Genomic DNA, 21,911 nt, shown 5'->3' with positions numbered 1-21,911 from the left:
ATTATATACCCACCGAGGGATGATGGCCCTATCCGCCTTATGGAAAAAATATAATAAATAAACAGACTATTATATTTTACAGTTAAAAGCATTTATTTAAAAAAACACACATAAACACACACACGTACAATATAATATTTCATAGCCTTAAGTTAAATAGGTACAATTAAAAATAATCACATATGGTAACTCAAAATTATTGGAGTACGAACGATTAATGTAATTCATATAAAATAAATGTCGATAGTACCTGCAGCAAGTGTTGTTGATAGGTTTATATTTTCGAGTATGCACGCGCTGCCTGGTAATCTATTAACTATAATATTATCTATCTAATATCTACAATAATATTATACAATAATAATATTAATTTTAAAATATGTTCAAAATAATTAGGGGCATCAATGATTTATTGTTACCGAACATTTAGCTTTTGTTTTTGGGGACTTAAATTTATATTGGAATGAGTTGTATAGGTCTCCGTGTAATAATTACGAAGATTCAACGCAAGTAACTATACTTAAAGTGGCATTTGAACAAAATTATTAAATGGAACAATAATATTATTGAGGGATACGTACTAATATGTTTTAATTACAGTCATCAACCGTTTTAAATATATACAATATATTGTAATAATGATATTTTATTTTTAAGTATTCAATATAATTTTGAAAAATAAATAAAATCAACATCATTCGTGGATTAGTGAAGCCTGTAGGTAAACATATTAATGATATAATATAACTTGTATTGCTTCAAAACTTTGTGTTCATATATTATTCTGTTCCTTCGTGCAGCAAAAACATAATCGACAGTAACAACAATAACAACAAAAAGAACAACAACATCAATAGGTAACAACAATATAAATAATGCGTAATAATAAAAGTTTTACACACAATATTATTCTCATGGATTAAATATAGGTACTTAATATTATAATATATACATTATACATATAGGTACATAATATACGAGTATATAGTGTTTAGGAACGTATAGTATTATGGCAATATGTATTTTGGCACAATCAAGGTCAAGCGGTGCTGAAGTCATGAAACAATAAATTACGAGGAAAGGGCTCTACTGGGGAAATACGTAACAGTGAAACGACAAATAGGTAAATATTATGATAAATATTTTATTCGATGTATGTGTAAGAACACACTTTGTGTTTCGACATGTCTGGTCGGCCTGCATGTGTATAATATATATTATGTGATATGGAGATAGGGCAATGTAATGGTATCGTTTAGAAATAGTCGACATTGGTGTCGGTATGACGAATTTTACAGTTTATTTTTTGTATAGTGATTTTTTCTCCTAAGTATGAACTGTGTGCCAAAAAGCTATATGTAAAAGTTTTTGGGAAAGTGGATGCAACCATATATTTTTATTTTTATATTATTTATTATAATATATACAATGCATACAATTATACATACACGTGCTCTGGATAGGGCGCCCGAAATACTTGCTTTGCAGGTCAGTTTCAGTTATTGACGGTAAGGATAATGTCATTACGCATTAGTTTCTTTTGTAAAAATCTATGTATGTATATATGTATGTATGTGTGTGTAGATGTGTGTATGCTATGGCATACGAGCAATTTAATATTTCAAACGGTCATCGAATATGAGAAAAAAAACAATAAAAATAAGGACGTCACGTATTTTGGTGAACGAGAGACATAAGGTTCGCAACGCACGCTATTATATTATTATTATGTACTGATTACTGTCGAAAGATTTCATTGTGTACGTGTACGTGAAGAAAAAAAAAATTATTATTATTTTCATGAACTTAGAGCGGCAGAGAGGTAGTCCCCAAGAAAATATTTCACTATATTATTTCATTTGAAGTGAACGGTCTGATACGGCTGACTGGCTGATAATGTGTTTACACAAAATTGGTTTAACTAGGGTTATGCCTTCCATGAGTTTTGCATGCTGATGCTCAGATTTTATTTTAGGTTTTGGTTACTGTACTAATAATTTCTATTCGAAGTAACTCTCATAGACTATAGAAATACATTTTTAATTATCTAAAAATTTCAGGTTGGGGCTACAATTACCCCATAACCCCCATGGCTACGCGACTTATAGTACTTCATAGAGTTATTTAAGTATATCATTTCCTTATATATAACTATGTCAGTATATCTTGTTGGATCCACAAAATTGTTTTCAACGAAAATCTTTATGATTAGCTGTATTTATACTAAATATATCTTATTCACTACACAATTATCACGGTAGATTTATTGGAAATACTTAGAAGTGTCTTAAATGTTTTTATTTTTTTTTTAAATACATATACCTACATTGTTATACGGTAAAATAGAATAAATTACATAGTTTACTTACCCACATTATAATTTCAAAAGTTCCCTAGTATTACTGATATTACGCTCTCGGGTCTCTTCGTGTAGGATGAAAATTACCAATACTGACCCAGCTTCTTTTGTCGTTTAATTATTTGGTTTGATGTCATATAGTATGTTATTTTTCTATATTTATTTTTCACTCAAAAGTTGAATTATTTTCCGTATATTTTAGTATTTTACTATGCATTATTATAACAGGAAGTTATTATCCAGTTTGGTAGTTCCATACACAGTCAATTGAAGTAAAATATTTATGTTAAGTATAAGATACGTAATAATTTTAAAGCAATACGATATTCCGAAGGTAAAATACAATAGTGAGGGTTGTTATATGTAATACAACAGATACGATAATGATGGATCTTAAAATGTTGCAGTAACGCTAATTTTGTTTAAAACTTTAGTAAAGATTTACGTTACATAATCATGCATTATTATTTTCTGTAATTATTTTCGATGAAAACATATGTAAAAATGTATATTTTTAATTTTTCAAACTTAAAGTGTTGGTAGTATTTATACGAATTTAAATATGCCTTCACATAGATTTAGATTGTCCTAATCTATGTACGGGGGACATGAATATGTCCAAAAAGTTGCACTTGTGGGTATGAGGTTAAGCATACTATAGTATGGGTTAAGTTTATACATAGTTACGAATTATGTAAAAATTTTAATGGTGATTGTATATGGGCAACGCTAATAAAAAATGTATGAAGAATATACTTAATTTAATAAAATACATACTTTTAATTAAGGTCTGCAACAAAATGTTTTTAATTTACTTCAATGCAAATTGGTAAGAAAAAATAGTGTTAAAATATTATCGATCGTTTTAAGGCAGGTCATACAAAATTTTTAGGTCCTCACATAAGACTAATTTTTGTCTGTCTACCATGAAATGAGTATCTACATTGATATTTTGATAATAATATTGGAAATAGGATGATGTGTGATTCTGGCAGTAGATTAATAGTATGGTTTGAGTGAAATGATACGACGTAGTCAATTCAGCTAACAAAAAAGATATAGGTAGATAAGTTGAGTTGTATTTATTTTTTCCTCATTTAGATTCGGTTAAGTCGATTATTAAAAAGCATCCAAAATCGCGCTGTACAAACAATGCGACGATTGGTGACTTAATATTATATAAATATATTAGTTTGGGTTTAAATTATTCTTAAAAATGTCATCGAGTTCGAGAAAATATGAAAAAACAGCAAAGAACAAAATAATTCTGTCCAATTATTGAACATTATTGATGGATATTATTCAACAAGTTAGGCACACGTTAATAAATTGTATCCATTGACATTTCATGTATAAATAGAACGTGATTTCCTAGAGCGCTATTGCGAAACGGCCAAGTTTTATCGTACGAACGAGGAATTAGCCGTGAAACGAGGACTTTGAATGCATTTACACAGCATCAACGACTCGCACGGAGGGTTTGTGTAATGGATTAAAATCACACGTAATCCTTATATACGGACGCGCACGTAGGTACATATTATTAAATTATAAGCGGTATTCGTAGGAGGAGAGATGGTGGCAGCCGTGGCGTTTCGGCTATTTTATAAGCTCTTCTTGCAGGTAGTTGACCGAAAAAAAGAAAATGAAAATAAATGTTTAAATTACTGTTATTCAACGGCTATACGTTACGAATTAGAATCAAAGATTTCGTTTAATTGCCGTGCACCAAGATAAACTTGGATATTGTATATACATTTAAAATATATATACAATAATGTCACTTAAGTACATTGGTAGTAGTGATTTTTACTAATGTAATAAATAAATGAGTTGTACGCTCAAGAGACCTTTCACTAAATGCTATGATTTGATTTTAGTTTTGTAGTATAAAGATTTTAGTCGTATGTTGTATGGATGCATAATGTGATAATGTGTTTTAGCTTTTGGATTTTTGAATAGTAATATCTTTAAATCAATAAAAAAAAATAAATATGAAAGTAATAATTATTATAAAAATTCAAAATTATTATCTTTTCATCAATTATTAATTATTCATTATTTACCAAGTAGAAAATCGTTTATTTTGTTTTTGTTTTTGCACTTTGAACAGTAAAAAATAACAATGGTAAACTAAATTTAATTAGATTAATGTTCAAAGAGTTATTTGTTTTACTTAAGAAAAAAAATATTATCAGAGCTGGATTTGATAAAAAAGATTTAATTGAACTTGTGCTGTAAGCCCTATGAAGTATTTCCTGTCTGTTTGTATTTAGTCTATCATAGTGTGTTCAAGATAAAGAAGTCATTTAGTGTTTATAAAATATTTACTTTACCCACGACTCAATGTAGATAACATCTATTTCTGATTATGACATGAAAAATAAAAAATACTTATTTTGAAGACATAGTATTTTTATTAAACATTATGATAGGGTTATTCAAGTGGAAAAAAATATCACAAAAAGAGTAAATTTTAATAAAGACAAATATGCTAAATTTTAGTATAAGGTTTGAATACTTGAATAGATTTAAACTACACCGAATTGGGTAATGTAAACATCTCGTTTAATAGTTGCGTTGCTTGTGATTAATTCTTGAAACGTTAAAATAATAGTTTGTAGTATTTGTACCGATATATATATATATATATATCGTTAAAATTGTGTGAGAATATGAACTACCAATATTTATGTTTAGAATGAGATCAAAAATCACCTTTTCAGAATTTTGGTGGAGACAAGAGTATACCAAATATATTATTTTCTTAGGGTTTTATTATTCGCCATAAATGCTCTCGGAAAAAACAATTTAAAATATTCTAGTGCTATTTGCATACATATTGTACGGATGTACTACAGTGCGAACAAGATATTTTAAATTTTATAAGAATTTATCATAATATAATATGATTAAACTGCGTGTGTCCGTTGCCCAAGCGTTCTTCTTCATGTTTGGTATTTTGTACCAGTGGCCTCACAGTACACACAATGGCTACTGGTGGGTAGCTGCAATTTCGTTTGAAATTTGTCCAAGATAGACTTTTAATATTAATTGAGTACATTAATAAGTTGTTTTAATTTTTACAGGAAGAATTTTTTTGGGGGGATTATTTTATGGAAGATCAGATTCAGGCGATCGTAAGTCACTATCTCTCTCTCTCAAATAATTTAGACTTTCGTACACTGATATTCCACAAACAAGCGCCCGGACACACACACACACACATACACACACACACACACACACACACACACACACACACACACACTTAAATTTGAATTATGAAATACGATTATTGTATTCGTAAAGTATTATCAAAGTAGTATTGAGAGAGAACTTGCATCTTCACGCACATCTAGAGGATCTATCAAGTGGTTGCCGAGGACAGAGTGACCAGCCCAGTCGTTAAATCCAAATCTGCTGTTTTGCAGCATTCCTCGGAGTAGTAACATCGATCGCCGACGACCGACGGTGGTGGAGACCGCGGTCCCCGTCGTTCTTTTGTGACGGTTGTCGTCAGGATGCGGAACTTGCATTTTTTCCTAGACCGGTCCTCTGGCTGCCTTCTCCGCAGTTGATGCTGCTGTTTTTGTTGTAGGTCGGTGTACTCGTTATGGCAATCGATTCCCCCGCCACCGTTGCCGTGTTGCTGAAGCTGGTGCTGCTCATCTCGCCAACGCTGCTGTCGATGCCGTGTTTTTTCGCTTGCCTCCAATGAGCGGTCGGCACCTTCAAGTGACCTCTCCCGGTGTCGGCGCACAGGTGGTTCAAGGGTATGCAAACGGTGCCTGCAAAAAATAAAAACACAAACACGAATAGGTACGTCTACATAATATAATAATTTTCATCTATAATAACGAGTGAAGTTTAAAAAACAACATAATGATCAAAAACAGTGGACTCCTGATATCTCTGAAACTGCTGGTTTGGTGTTGGATGTAATATTTACAATATTTTAGTTTTAGATATGAAAGTGGTATACATGCTGCAGACAATATTACCTATAGATTCGATGACTAATTAGAATTTAGAATACTAAAACGTCGAGTTGAGGTTTCATTGTAGTGCTTAACTATCTGGACTCACATATATATTATTTTTTATTTCGAGTTGCTGAACGGGGAAAGTAGTGAATGTTTTTTAAATAAATTATTTGTTTTGTCCGCTGTCTTGATTGTTTTTTCTCACCCAAATGCGGATTTTTTGCAATTCTATGCCGCACCATGGAATAGCAATACCAAAGTCGTAAACCGTCTGCAAAGCACTCGGTATACCTGTAGACGCGATTAAACGTTTCACCCGGTGAATCCGAGGTTTATGACCAAAGCGTAGGTACCTATAAAGCGTTGTATAATATATACAAACAAGGATGCAAATTTTCCGGTGGGACTGAGAGTCTGGCTTAACAGCCGGAAGTAAATTGTCAAGATACTTTTTAGTTATGGGTTCTTAAAAAAAAAAACATGGTTATTGCAACCATTGCAATAAAATATAAATATTATTGTGTACCTGTTACCTGGGGCAAATATAAAAAGTCTAATCTGATTCACGGTGAAAAAATCTCAACCCTCCACCGTACTCGACGGTTTCGCGTTCAGCAGTTATATACCAACATGGTTAGATTTGGTTTACACATTTATTTTCCAAAATCATAGACATATCTGCAATATAATCAGTGTAAATATTTACGTTTATTATCTATATATATTATACAATCGTCTACCAATGGTAATAAGTACCCTACTTAAAGATTTATATCGGCCCACTCGATGTTAAGACGAAAGCACAGCTGTACCCACCAATATAATATAGAAGAAACTTATATTTGTTTTTTATAGTTCTGTGTTCAACGTTCTACAGTATAAAATAATAATGTGAATGTAAGCCGCCACTACACTCGATAATAATGTTACAACATATAGAATTAGATAACAAAGGTAAAAGAAAGAGACGTTTAATTTACGACATTTTTTGGTCGAATAAGCTGTAAAAACGGTAAAATCATTTTCTCGATTTGGGAAGCATATAATATTATAAATTACACAAATATTTTGGGATCACGTGGTTTCTGGTTATAATTTAATAGGTTCAAATAATAAAATATTGCGAAAATGCTATTGAAATAGAAATCTTAAAAAAAGGTACTTAGTACAGTTATTATAATCATCTGTTTGCACTGAAATTAAAAATATAGAAAAATGTTCAAATATAAAATATTCTCTTTACAAGGCTTGTATTATGAATGAAAAAAAAACCAAAGTTGTGTTCAGCATTGAATATAATATATTATATATATAGTATGTACTCAGTACTGCTATACACTGCAGTGTAGTCGGCGAAATATTTTATTTTCTAGTGCAACCGCGTAAATTCCGTCTAAGACGCAACGAGAGAAAGAGATTATAGTGGCAAAACAAAACAATACACTGCGAAATAAAAATACATGGCATCCTATAATATAATATATATATATATATTAGACATTGAGTAAGAATGTTTTGAGTCAGTAGGTATGTATATATATATATAATCTTAAGACTACCGCCATCTTAATACAGTAAGCTTGGATAATGGTCAACATTTATAAGGGTTAAGCTTGCTTTTTACGGATTCAAACTTGGACTGAGGCTCGTTGTTTTAGGATATAACACACGTTGGAAATCGAATATATTACATTATAATATTATATTCAATTCTACAACATCGAATATTTTTTAAAAATATATGTTTGTATTGTTTACGAATTGCCGAGTTTGATTTTTATTTTTTATCTCTACTAAATTAAAGTGATTTATTGCTTTTTTTATCAGAATATTAGTTTATTTTTTCGGTTAGTGGATCTCAGGTTTTAAACTTTTTTTAAATATTTATCGTCTTAGAGTATTCCGTATATCGTAGCCAAGTTCTGTTATGTATTATGAATTATGAATTAAAAAAAGTTATAAATTATAATATAATATAAATTACTATTAATAGTATTATATACGACTATAATATACGAATTAGATCAACCCACGTTTAAGAGGTTACAGATTGAAAATGCCGTATTTTTACTACCTATATAGAATGTTTTGGTTTACAGAAGTAATTGTGCACTGACTAAACTTAGTCCCATTTTAAACATATTGATTTACAAACAAAATTTTAAATATCTACTTTCATTTCAAGCATACAAGAATAATATTTTTTTTTATGATTTTGATGTATAAATATTGAACCTTTGGTTTGTTGCATTATAAATTTTAATCATTTAAAGTTCAGATAAGAGGAGTTCGATGGCAGGGAATTTATTGTATACTTTTACTATAAATTATAAACTATATTAATATAAAATCAATATACTCGATGTTTACACAACAACATTTTCCACTCCAAAAGCATAAAAGATTAAAAATAGTTGAAAATTGGATTTGCATTTAGTTTTTTCAAAACAAATTAACTACAACGAGATAAGAAAGTCTAATATAAAAAATTGTTTAACTATAATAATTCTACAGAGAAACTGAGTGTCAAGTATGAAATTCTTGAAGTCAATTTGTTAAAACAGCCTTATGACAACCTCCCACGATATAGCAAAAATGATACAGTAAGAAAAAAAAATAGTCACATATTGAATACAGGGTGATCCAACAAGTATGCTATCCCTTTTCCTCTTTAATAATTAAATTTTTTCAAAATCTGATTTTTAGAATCTTTAAATATACTCAAAGACCATATTTTCATATTCTTGAGATTTTTTGTACCACTTAAGAAGTGTCATGTGGTGATACAAACTTTTGTTTTTCAAATGGGAACCCCACTTTTTTACTGTTAATTATTTAGCGGATAATTTTTTTGAGAATTTTGATGCATTGAAATCAAAATTCGAACAAGTAGTTTTCTAGTTATTATACATTTTGTGCTAAGCATAATATACTTTATAATAGGGAAGAAGGATATGCTTACATAGTATACGTTGTTATCTATAGTTTATAGTGTTTATGCACATAATATAAAATAATACGTCATTTTATATTTATTAAGTCAAACACTTAGGTAAATAGCAAGTAAGATCCTACTTGGTTTATTTAGTTATTTTTCTTATTCCATGTGTAGAACTGTATAAGCATATCCCTATTATGGACTATTATTCTTAGTACAAATTGTCCAATAACTAGGAAACCACTCTTTCAAATTTTGATTTCGATATACCAAAATCCTCAAAAATATTATCCGCTAAATAATTTAAAGAAAAGAAAGCGGGTTCTCATTTGAAAATCTCAAGAATATGAAAATATGGTCTTTGAGTATATTTGAAGATTCCAAAAATCAGATTTTGAAAAACTTCATTATTAAAGAAAAAGAGGGGGGTGAGCATACGTGTTGGATCACTCTGTATGTAAATAAAAAGTAACAACCGACAGGTCATAACTCATAAGTATACAGATAAACATAATAATCCAATATATTATTACACTATTGTCTATATTGTTTATCATGATCTTTTATTTTAATCAATAGAACTAGAAATGTTTTAATTAAAAATAATAATTCTAGGTGAACCACTTAACAATCAAAACCTAACAATTTACTTTCAATTTAAAAATGTGAAAACAATTTATTTAAACCAGTTGAAATGTGAATTATTTACATTGTTATATTACAATAAGTTAATAATTTAATATTATATTATAATATGTTGCATAAGTTTAGAAACCTAAGTTTAGGTACCTAATTCCGGTTATTCCAATATTCCGTAACTCAATCTCTCTGGGCACTTGAGATTAACTGGAAAATCAAATAGCATTAATTGAACAACGTCATTCGGCTTCGTTCAAAACTACTATGCCTAGTAACAACGTATAAAAAAACTATGTGAAAGGATACCAATTCAATATACATAATATTATATACCTATATAAGTATAAACTAACTAAACATGGCGTGTACGTTTGTTATCTTCGTTTCTCACTCGTACTAAACTTAATATAAACACATAGCGGTAATACACTATTGGTGAGATATCATAGAACTTTAACTTAAATTAATACGAAAAAGTGTTCATCGTTTCTCACTGGCAGTAAGGTTAGGTATTGAATTTATATTTTAAACTGTTTTCTGAGCAGAAATAAGAATAATAAAAAAAACTACCGACATTTTTCATTTGTGTTCACATTTGCAGTGTTTAGGAAATTATCTCAAAAATGATTGTAAAGTGTGAAAAATTAGATTTCTTACAATATTAAATAGTAAAATATAATGATATTGTACCACATTTTTTAAAATGAATTTCTCATCGGGATTTTTTTTTATACAAACGAATAATTATTCTTGTTTAGTACGAGTTTATTATTATTATTGTTATAGGTAGTCATTAGTTGTGGTTTCCCATTTCTAAATGTCCGATTAAATGATAAATTATACAAGCTAGCAGGGGAAGGGATAAAAATAAACTTTATGTTCCCACATATTTCATATTATTTTACAGACAAACAAATAACAACAATAAAATATTTTTTAAAGAATCTGGGTGATTATAAATTTATTTTACTCTTCCGCATCTGTCACTGCAGCTTACGAATATTAATACAGTCATTGTCACATCGTCGGTGAACAAACTTTTCGACGGATACAATAATAATTCTGATGCCGAGTAACCGAAAACCTCGTTTCAGGTAGAGGGAATTAAATCATTTACGGAGATCGCTCAGCAAAATCTTGGATCCATCGTTCATCCGTGGCTCATTTATTATTTAAAATAAAAAAACAATATAAAGAGTATTAGACAACATTTTAATTTGCACACTGTTATCTTTTTCACATCGTGAGCATTGATCAAATTTTAATACACATGGACAGTTTATTTGTATCGGTTTAGTTGTTTTGATAATAATCCAAGTAATCCAATGAAAACGCACCCTTTTATCCTATAAGTGCCACGTATTACACACAGGTACATAATATCATCACTCATCAGTGTCACCCTCCCCATACATGGTAATTAGTGTACATCATATCGAGTGTGCTTGAGGTGCCACTCGCCAAATCAAATGTTAACACAAAAAAAAAAATGTATTGACTCATAATGGCTACGACTTTAAAGGAGCTAGACTATCATTGTCATGAGCTCTTAAAATCTCAGATTCAGGTCATACATAATATTCTCGGGGTGTAATACGAACGAACGGTTTCAGTGGAGAAAAAAAAGACTAACAGTCAAAGAAAAATATGTCGAAACACAATCATGTACCGGGCATTTGTCAGTCTGAGGCAAACGTGCGTGGTGTTGGAGAGAATGAATAAGATCGAGCACTGAATTCTCAAGACAATCCTTGGTAGATAATAGGATCATCAACAGTTGCCACCGTGTATACAATAATATATTTGCTCTACTACTAACAATGAATTATTTAAAACTGACTTAAATAGAAATTCTTTTAATACCAAAAGGAAGAACCGTAACACGTTGTGGTGATCAGAGAATTCCTGAAAAATAATAAAAATAAAACAAAACCAAAAAACAACCGCCAATATAGTGGTGTATCAAATATTAATATTATGTTCTATTCGGAAACATATAGAATTAATATCGATAAAAAGTGTTTTTGGTACTTATTTTATTTCGATAATTTTGCTTTTTCGGTCTTTTATAGCTATCACTTTTCGACAGACTATTTATTTATTTATTTTTTTATTATTAATTCTATATATATCTACTGTTCATTACTATTTAGAAATTCATATTGTTATTAATGTTTCTAAGTCATTTTGATTACATAACTTTGTTTTCTATCTTTGTTATAAGTAAAGTGCCAAACGGTCTAAAGTTTTGGATCTGGAAGTGTATAATATATTAAACACATACCTAGCTAAAATTAAGGTGACAATATTGACGTATCTACTTGTAATTGTTTGCCACCCGGATCAACGGTGAAACTATAATTTAAATCCAAGATTTTGCTCTAAGATTAGAAATCGGAAAACGAAAAATCCAAATTTGAAATCAAATATTTTATAAACATTTTGATCTCATATACTATCGGTGAATATTTATTATAACTTATAATGAATATAACATCGAAATGATATATCTACTTTGTCTATGTTTCCTTTGACCGAAACAGCGTTAGCTTTATGACTTTTAAAAACTTTATTCTACTCATAATGCGTTGCCTATTCACTCGTAGGGATTTCAATAAAAGCTCAAGGATCGAGAAAATTATGTCAAAAGTTATTAACTTAAAATAAAATATTAGTTCATATGCTATTGCAGTTATTTTATTCAATTTTATCTGCTTCAAAATACTTATACCATTATATTTTTAAAAATGATAAAGGTTTTTTAATTATTCTTTTTAAAATACAAAAAGGTATAAATAAATAAAATTAAATAAACAATTAAATGTTGAGGAGATAACCAGATAATTTGTGTTGATTTACTTTATCCATTTAAACTTTTAAATAATATAACTCTAACCATGGTATAAAATGAATTAACTATATATATAATATTACTGTAATTCTATGACATTATTTTCTAAAAAAAATATGCAGCTTTAGTATGCTTTCAGAGATTAGACTATGATAAATATGATAGATAATAGATCAAAAATTAAATAAAAATTAAAAACATAGACAAGGGCTGTACTTTAAAAATTCACCCGTTATGTACATATTAAGTAGGGTATAATGAATATAAAGTTACAATTTTTATTAATAATAAAAAATGTCACAAAATTCAATTTTGACTTCGTTTCAGAAAGAATCTATCGTTCTATAGTCTTTGATGATAAGGAAATTAAATTTTAAAATGGCATATTATATTAAATAATATCTGCTAGCTATCTCTTGGAAATAAAAATTACCAGGATACTGTAACTTTTAAACTTCTTGACTCACTTCATATATTATCTCAAAATGAATGGTTTCTTGTGAAAGCCGAAATCAACAAACCGTTTACGCCATAAAAATACTGAGTTTAATATACATGAACTACTGTTCTTGTGTATAAGTATCATACAAAAGAGAGCAGTATATTATTATTTGTTATTATATTATATAAGTACCACTGGAATGGAACGGTTTCCTTATTAATTTTGTTTATTATTTTTTTGATTGCATTTTGCGTTGGTACTTATTTTTCTGAGATACAATGATGTACAGGAAGACATGATTCATGCAGCTAAATTACGTCGCTATAAAACAGGAAATTGTCAAAAATTTCAATTTGAGTCTAAAGTTTTTCTCTTATATTATTGCGTTTTGATCACGGGATAACCATTATGGAGAATTTTATATTAACACCTCGTGGATATTACAATATCGCAAATTATTATTTTATATAAATCGGAACATTTCTAAATTTTAATTTATGGATTAGTATTAATTTTACCTGTACAAGTGTTGAAATTTACAAAGTATTTAAATAACAAAAAATGTTGCTAATTATAACTCATGTTATTCAAATATTCAGTTATGAGTTTACAACTACTATAAACATGTCTATATAGAAAATAAATCTTCAAAATTATACTCTTATCGTTATATTTTGTCTTATCAATCGGTTTAATTACCACTGTTATAATTTATTAGTTTTGACTTTCCGATCATATTGATCTTCATCTAGCCCATTCCTTCATTCTACATAATGTTATACTACTTAATAATTTAAAAATAATTTTGATCTGAAGAAGAATGTTACGGAAATAAATAAGATTGTAGAATATAAGTACCATTTGAAGAAATGTCAGATAATACGTTGTGTTTGGTGATTAATTTTTTTCCACGCACATTGATGTATAGGGTTATAATGTATAATATATAATTATACTATATGTACATTGTACTTCGTATTGTTTATCGCTCAAGTTAAATATAAAACAGAAAACAATTGTAAGATACCCGTTGTATTCAATTTGATCGTGATAGTTAAATGTATATCACTTGGGCTTGCTCGAACTTAAAACGTATTTAAGTAGAAATAATTATAAAAAGTTTTAATTGGAATAAAGATTTCCTGGAAGAAATAAAATTGTTATTGCATTACATTTATTATTATATATTCTTAAGCATCATTTTTTACACTAGTACTTATAACTTAATTAGAAATAAAAATATGAATGCAATAGTAGAAAAGTGTGTACAGAAGTTATTTTTCTTCGGCATGATGATTTTATTTACCCTACAAATATATAATTGATTGGAAATAATACGACAAAAAAGTAAAAATATCGACCATCGTATTTATACATTTTTTATTACCTAATGGCTTACAAAGATATTTTAGACCCTGAATTGAATGAGTAATGAATTGGTTCTATAAATATAAGGCTGTTTTAGCACAGTATGTGAGGTTTTCATTATTTACTTAATGTTGAAAACCTAGTCTGAACGGTACTATGCAAGGCAATCAATTTGTACTTGCAAGGAAAAACAATCAACAAACAAAACTAGAAGGACATTGTTTTATGTACATAATATTTAGTAAATTACAGAATATATAATAGGTGTTAAAAATATATTTTGTTTTGTCACAAACCGACGTTTCGTTCAATTATTTTAACAAAATATTATTATTACGTTGTAAATTCAAAACGGTTTCTCAAATCGCTCATAAATTGATTCAGTAATATGCTTGTATACTTTTTTTTGTAGAGAAATATAATTTTCTAGAAATTGTATGTAGTATGCCGTTTATTGAATAATCTTAATATGGCTTATATAAGTTCAATCAAAATTGAAACTATATGATTCAGACTAATAATTTTATATTTTCTACGAAGAGATTTAAAATTTTAGTTTGAATGATATCTATATGCAGATTTAAAACTGCAATACTGAAACAATATCATAAATGTGTGATTTTAGAGAGAAAAAAAGTATTCACATTTCAGTATTTTTTCTTTCATATTATAAATCACAAAATAATACTAAAACAATTAATTAAGATCTTTTTCTTTTTAAATAGTCCAGTTGCACAATTTTATTTGATTAACTTCATATTATATCGGTTTTTGAAATAAATCATTTTAAGCGAAGGAAACACTAGAATTTTAGTATAAAAGTTGGAATTAATTATTTATCAACAAAATATTTTTCTATTTACTTAGTTTTTACTTTAATAGTCGGTAACATTTCAAAGCTATTCATAGTATTTGAAATTGAATAAGATTCATTTAAATATGCAGCATATAACACTCATAATTATATTATAAATTACTGAATTTTCACACTTTTTAATTTTTATGAGTGACGAAGTGTACGTGAACGTTAAACATAAACCAAAAATTAAAAATACAGAAAAAGATAGTTATTGTAGATGTCATAAGAAAATAATTCAGGCAGCAACAGAAATATTTAGTAATTTCATTACACATTTACACCCCATTGCTTTAAATTAGTAAATCATCTCGCGTAGAATGCTCTGTAGGTACATAGGAATTTGAAGTTGGATTAATACCTGACTACCCTGATGGCATAATTTTTCATCATCCTAACTCACAGCCACCATTAAACGCGAAACCACTCACTCTCCATCTGACCTACAAGGGTTAAATTAGTTTAATACCAAAGTGATTTCAGAGGAACTTTCAGGAGTATGATATGTATTCGAGATAGGTCGTATTTGAATATCATATTAAGTTTTAATTCAAAAAGTAGGCTCTCGATATATTGCACACAACACTCTGAGAGAGTCCAACCAATGAGCTCCACCTGGATTTTAAGATTTTATGATTTTGTGATTTTTCGATTTGATATTTTTATTTTATGTTCATCTGGTCTAATTATAACATAAAAAAAAAAAATACATTTTAAGTTTCAACAACAGTGCGTTTTTCCTCGAATGCTGTTTTTTTTCTTTTATGTATTTTTTTTTCTTTTTTTTTTTTAATTTGTCGGGAGGGCCGTGGTGGATCGGGTCAACAGTTTTCGTCCGTGCAGGTCTCTACCAGTTATATATGCAGCGCACGCCATAAAACGCATTGCGCCTTCCGGGCTTTCTATTACCGTTGCGCACTATCCGATAGTGGGCGTCCGGGGATCCGCTATAGCTGTACCTGCTGGTGACAACTTCCCGTCGGATCAGGCTACCGGTTCTCACATTGATGCATGGCACGAAAGAGAAGAACTGCTTGAATCCTTGACGGAATCTGAAAAAAAAAAACGACGAGATATTTACATAAAATACAATAATATGTGATAACAAGCGAACAATAAGACCGATGCGCCGACGAAAAACACGTGATTACAATATGTATTTCATTTATAATACTATTGTGATCAAAAATGACAATAAAGTGCTAATAGTATCATATTCTCGACTCTGAGGTACGAGTTTAGAGGAAAAAACGTTAGTTTTCCAGTCTCACTACACACACTGTAAAAAACAAAGATATCGAATAGGTACATAAAAATGTTATTTTTAATATATATTTAATTTCCTAATAATATATAGATTATACTTATATGATATGCCTGTGCAATGTTGTTACTTGATAATTACATACAGTAACTCGACAATATTTAAATTAATATTGCATTCGTGTTTTATTATTATTTGTAATAATTTATTTATGAATTACATTTTTGACCATTTAAATTCTAGATTTTCAAAATGATGAACTTTGTAAAATATTTATCAGAAAGTAGGTATACATAAATAATAAAAATAAATAAAAATGTTATTATTTATGCTGGTTTTCATATACTCTAGATTTTAATGACTTTGTGGGAGATTATGTTAAATACGATTTATTCAGTACCAAAAATGAGTAAAAATGTAGTTTGAAGAGTTGAATCTGCTAACGAGTATATAAATATTTAAAGGGTACCTGACGATTTTATATTGTTGACTTAAAATGTTATATTACAACAAATCAAAATGGTTACCAAAAATTGAAAAAAAAAATATTTTGTTTACATTTTATACGTGACTTATTCCTGTAAAGTGGCCCGTTCTTTAATAATGTGAGCAATAATATTCAAAATAAACAGTTTCGGGAAAAAAGTACATTTACATTTTAAAATAAACATGCTATAAATACCCATGATGGAAATACTTTATATGGGTAAATCAATAATAAAAATGAGAAACATAATATAAATGCATACCTACATTTTATAATAGTAATGAGAATATTCGTAATAAGACAATTTGAATTTGAATACGCTCTTTTTACATAGATATTATTTTTGAATATGCGAATATTGGATTTGGATTTTCGTTAAATAATATTCAGCAAAAACCTATGTTTTTTGTTCGAATATTTTGCTAAATTCCAATTCAAAAAGTAAAAAACCATTTTAAAGCATTACCTTAAAGAAACGTTTCAAACTTAACTTACCACTTTGACAAAATATTTAATGCTGAACAAATCTTATGTAATGTTTGCATCAAAGTAAACTTGATGGTTGTGTGGTACGATGCATATGTAGGTACCAGCATAGGTATATATTATTACAGTAAGTATTTATTTACCTATATATATATATATATATATGTGTATGTTTTTTAAAATATAATTTATACCATAATAATATTTATGCTTTCAAACGTTTCTGTGTAACTGCATTCGTTAATGCTTCTGTGTAAGTAAAATTGTGAACAATGTACATATTTTATTGGATTAGGTTTCGACAGTCTCAGACAATATTTTTATATTCAACTATTAAAAAAAATGTCAAATATATTCGACAGATTCGAGCTATGCAATATTATGTAGCTACTTAATTTGTATTTGGGCAGTCTCTAAATAATATAATCTACTGGTCCGTGGGCAGTATTAATTGTTATCCGTTTCGGAAATATTTAAATATCACGAAAATATTTAAAAAAAAAACACTTTAATCATAGGATAGATGGCTAACGGGATGAATAATAATGCCTCGATACACGCGTTGTTCTTTTCAGGAGTAGACGAGCTATAGGCTGTAGATTCCGTTAACAGGTAAATAATTTGTCAATATTGAGTTTCACAATAAATTGTAAAACGATGTCATGTATAGGTATTACACACACACACTTCACAGAATGACATCGGGATACATAAGTAAGCGTCCGTGATAAGGATCGCACGATGAATAATCGACGGGAAGTCCATCTATTATAATTTATAAGCAGGGCTTGAAACCGAAAACATTTTTCCGATTTCGATTTCAGTTTCGGATATCGGTATTTATTTTTTCCGATTTTGTTTTGAGTTTCAATATCGATTTTGGATTCTAACTGTTTTGTGGTCTCCACACACTGTAGTGGTGTCGGAAAAATTCATTTGTCTTGGCGGTGGTGGTAAATTGTGTCCGAAACAATTGTATCGCCATCGCTGTAAGTGTGTGTGTCTGTCGTGTGTGTTTGTGTGTGTGTGTGTGGGGGGGGGGGGGGGAGGGGATCTTTAACCCGTATTCAAAATCGGTATCTAATATCGGTTTCAAGCCCTGATTATAAGGTTGGATGATCTAGGCTGAAAACCGCTTCTAAAACAATCAGTTATGTTAACAGTGAAAACATTCAAACCGACGATTGATTTCGTGGTGATCGATAATCGTTTCGGTCGGGTTCACACTACTTCGTGTCATGTGTAAAATAATTTTCTCAGATTGGCTGAACTAGGTGGTGACCATATGGTTACCAACTTTTGTCCATGTAGTTACATTTATGTGCCGAAAAGTGAAAACTACAAAAAATCATAAAATGTTATCATAAGGTATAATATTGAACATTTATTTCATTAGTATTGCATTTTGGTATAAATATAAAAAATGCACATCACAAAGGTACGCGATCATTAAAAACATGACACGACACGGAGATGTGTCTTAAACATAGGTAATGGTTAATCGTCCATAACCGTTGATTTAGTCTTGTCAGTTATCAGTTATCGGTTAAAACCGATTTTGGAAAATTCTAATGTTCATGTGTCACAGTCGATGAACTTCGTCTACTTGAGTTCTTATTCTACTTACCAGGGTTGGTATTTTATAACACTTAAAATTGCATGAATATGCGCTATTGTACCTTAAATATCATTAAATATGCAACAAAACAAAAAGTATTCAAAAATTGGAATTTTATACTTAAGTTCGGTACCTACAGATTAAGATGCGACCAAGAACAACCAGAACACGTTCAAATGAAAACACAACTAATCGCTGCCGCAAATAACAAATAAAATAAAAAGTAAGGACCACGGGTTAAAAACCCTGGTTTTATTGGATTGTGGATTGCTAAAAAAAAATTAAATCTTGTTTATAACATTGACGTTAGTACCTACTACATGATATGGTTATATGATGGTAATTTTTGTGATACTTCAGACAAGAGAAATATATAATATTTCGATTGTGACATAATAATATTTATGTTGGAAATATTAAATACTAAGATAAATCTGTATATGAAAAGTATTTTTTACAACACAGACGTCGTATTGGGGGGGCGTAACCCGTTCAATTCATATGCCATTTGCTACTAAACGTTTAATATTAGGGTATAAGGTCTTAAGCGTTTCACCCATACAATATTTCAAAGTTTTTTTTTATGATATAGGAGAAAATCCTCGGTTCCGAGGATATCGAAAATTATGTATATTTGATATAATATAGTAATAATTTGTATACCTACATAGTTAAAAACTACAACTTTAAAAATATTATTGTCTTTAAAGTGTTTGGATTATAAAGAAACCGATTGATGTTGAAAGAGTTCTATTTGCAGTTGAAATTTTGAACCTTTATCGAAGACTTAAATAATTGTAATGAATAGTGATAATATTTGTCATATTTTCCCCAATATTAATAGTTCTGCAACTATTTTTGACCTTCGAAATATCTAAAAAGCAACTATGGCCTGTAGTTTTAATATTTATATTATTTAACTGATATTTATGAATCAATATTTATGGTACCTACCTTGTATTAATGAGTGAGTAGAATATAATATAAGCAAATTATTATATTAAATATAACATTTTTAATTTATTTTGGACATGTTAAATTAAAGAAAGTTCAAAGTCAAAACTTTTAATTAAATTATATTTTTCTTTTCGGAAAAAAAATATTTTTTTTCTTGGTTACCTAGGTAATTTGTTGGGTGATGAATTAATGAATAAATCATTGTAAACAAATATTGACACCAATGGTTAAAATTAAATTTTAGAATAATAGTAATTAGTTTATCATAATAAAAAATGTATGCTTCACAGTTGAATACATTTGATGAAATTATATTAAACTAAAATACGAAAATCGATAAAGGCCCAAAGAAATTTAATATGTATTAAGTAACCACGTTAAGCACACGTCAAAAATTAAAATATTCCGATAGTATGGACTTACTAAGGTCCAAACTTAAAGTTTCTGCTTCTAAACTTAACATGAACCTTATGGTTTAAATTAATTAAGCCGTTGCGTCACGCGAATAGAAAAATACTACGCGACGTGATAAGATTATGAAATTTTTCGGTACAAAAGTATTAGATTCCAATCTAACAGCACACAAAATCTGTTGTTTAACGTTGATCTAAGCTAATGTCGGCTATTCAGGTTTTTAGTTTATTGTTGTTAGGAAAAAATTCTAACCCATTTACGCCCTTTTAACCCATACGTATGTGATCCATTTTAATTTATTTCTAAAACAATTGAACATACGTAAATATATTTCTATTTTTAAATAAATATTTTTTTTTAATGAAACATTCGATTTGTTATAATAGGAAATAACATGACTAAGTAGGATGTGCCATGAATCGATCATGAACTTCCATAGTTTCTTGAATAATTATAGTTAATGCCATCCAATAAAATTTGTTTGTCGCCAACAGTGTAAAAATCACTTTAATTTTATTTTTTCGCAACTATACCTATCTAAAATTTCGATCCTTCTCTATACGTTACAATAAAATTCAAAGACCACTAACGTTTCGCCAAACCGTTGCCTAATAAAAACAATTATCAGGACTCGATATATATACTTGTGTCTAAAAACTGTGACTATGTTTTATGTTGCTGTTAAATCACTCAAGACCCGTTTAGATTAAGACCAAGACACAAATCGCGTAATTGTTTTGGTGCCTATGATATGTGTTCATCGACTCATCCGGTTGGTTAAAAAGGTCATCCGATGTCAGTATTTCCTGTAACTAGTGAATACGTAATTAAACGTTTTAGACATTTCTGTTCACTGATCTACCTGTACTTACCACTTTATTTCATCTCACAAAGCTATATTTTTAGTAGTTTAACTTTGACTTCCTACTTCTTCGCATCGGTAAAGTAACGAATCAAACGCTTGTTAAAGAAGAATCTTGTTCTATGGTTTTGTTGAATTTAAATGATGAAAAGAATGACAAAACAACTCGATTGTAATATGTGAATAGAGCTGCTTACTCTAATATAATTAAAATTCTATACAAAACCTGCAGTTTTATTAATGTTCAAAACTCGTATTTAAGAAAAACGTTTAAATATTTGAATGTTTGATGGATGTTAAGCCAGTTGTACGTTTCACGGCTTTAATTTTACTGTACAGTTGAATAAATGACAATTAAAAAGCATTCCATCTATTTGTTTTCTA

General features: G+C 29.0%; 1 protein-coding gene across 1 annotated transcript in view; it reads right to left on the bottom strand.

Annotated features, from left to right (window-relative positions):
* Positions 1-4,502: 4,502 nt before the first annotated feature.
* The window catches only part of LOC111036458 (tachykinin-like peptides receptor 99D), an 84,336-nt gene continuing 66,927 nt past the window's right edge, over positions 4,503-21,911 (bottom strand). Inside the window, exons 5-6 of the mRNA XM_022318483.1 lie at positions 16,399-16,491; positions 4,503-6,150 (exon numbers count right to left, since the gene is read on the bottom strand). Coding sequence (XP_022174175.1) covers positions 5,730-6,150; positions 16,399-16,491 — 514 coding nt within the window. The 3' untranslated portion in view covers positions 4,503-5,729. The remainder of the gene's footprint in view (positions 6,151-16,398; positions 16,492-21,911) is intronic.

This window comes from Myzus persicae, unplaced genomic scaffold (assembly GCF_001856785.1).
Source record: "Myzus persicae strain clone G006 unplaced genomic scaffold, MPER_G0061.0, whole genome shotgun sequence".
Taxonomy (NCBI): domain Eukaryota; kingdom Metazoa; phylum Arthropoda; class Insecta; order Hemiptera; family Aphididae; genus Myzus; species Myzus persicae.
Note: the sequence above shows the minus strand (reverse complement) of the source record. Positions and strands in the feature narration are given on the sequence as shown.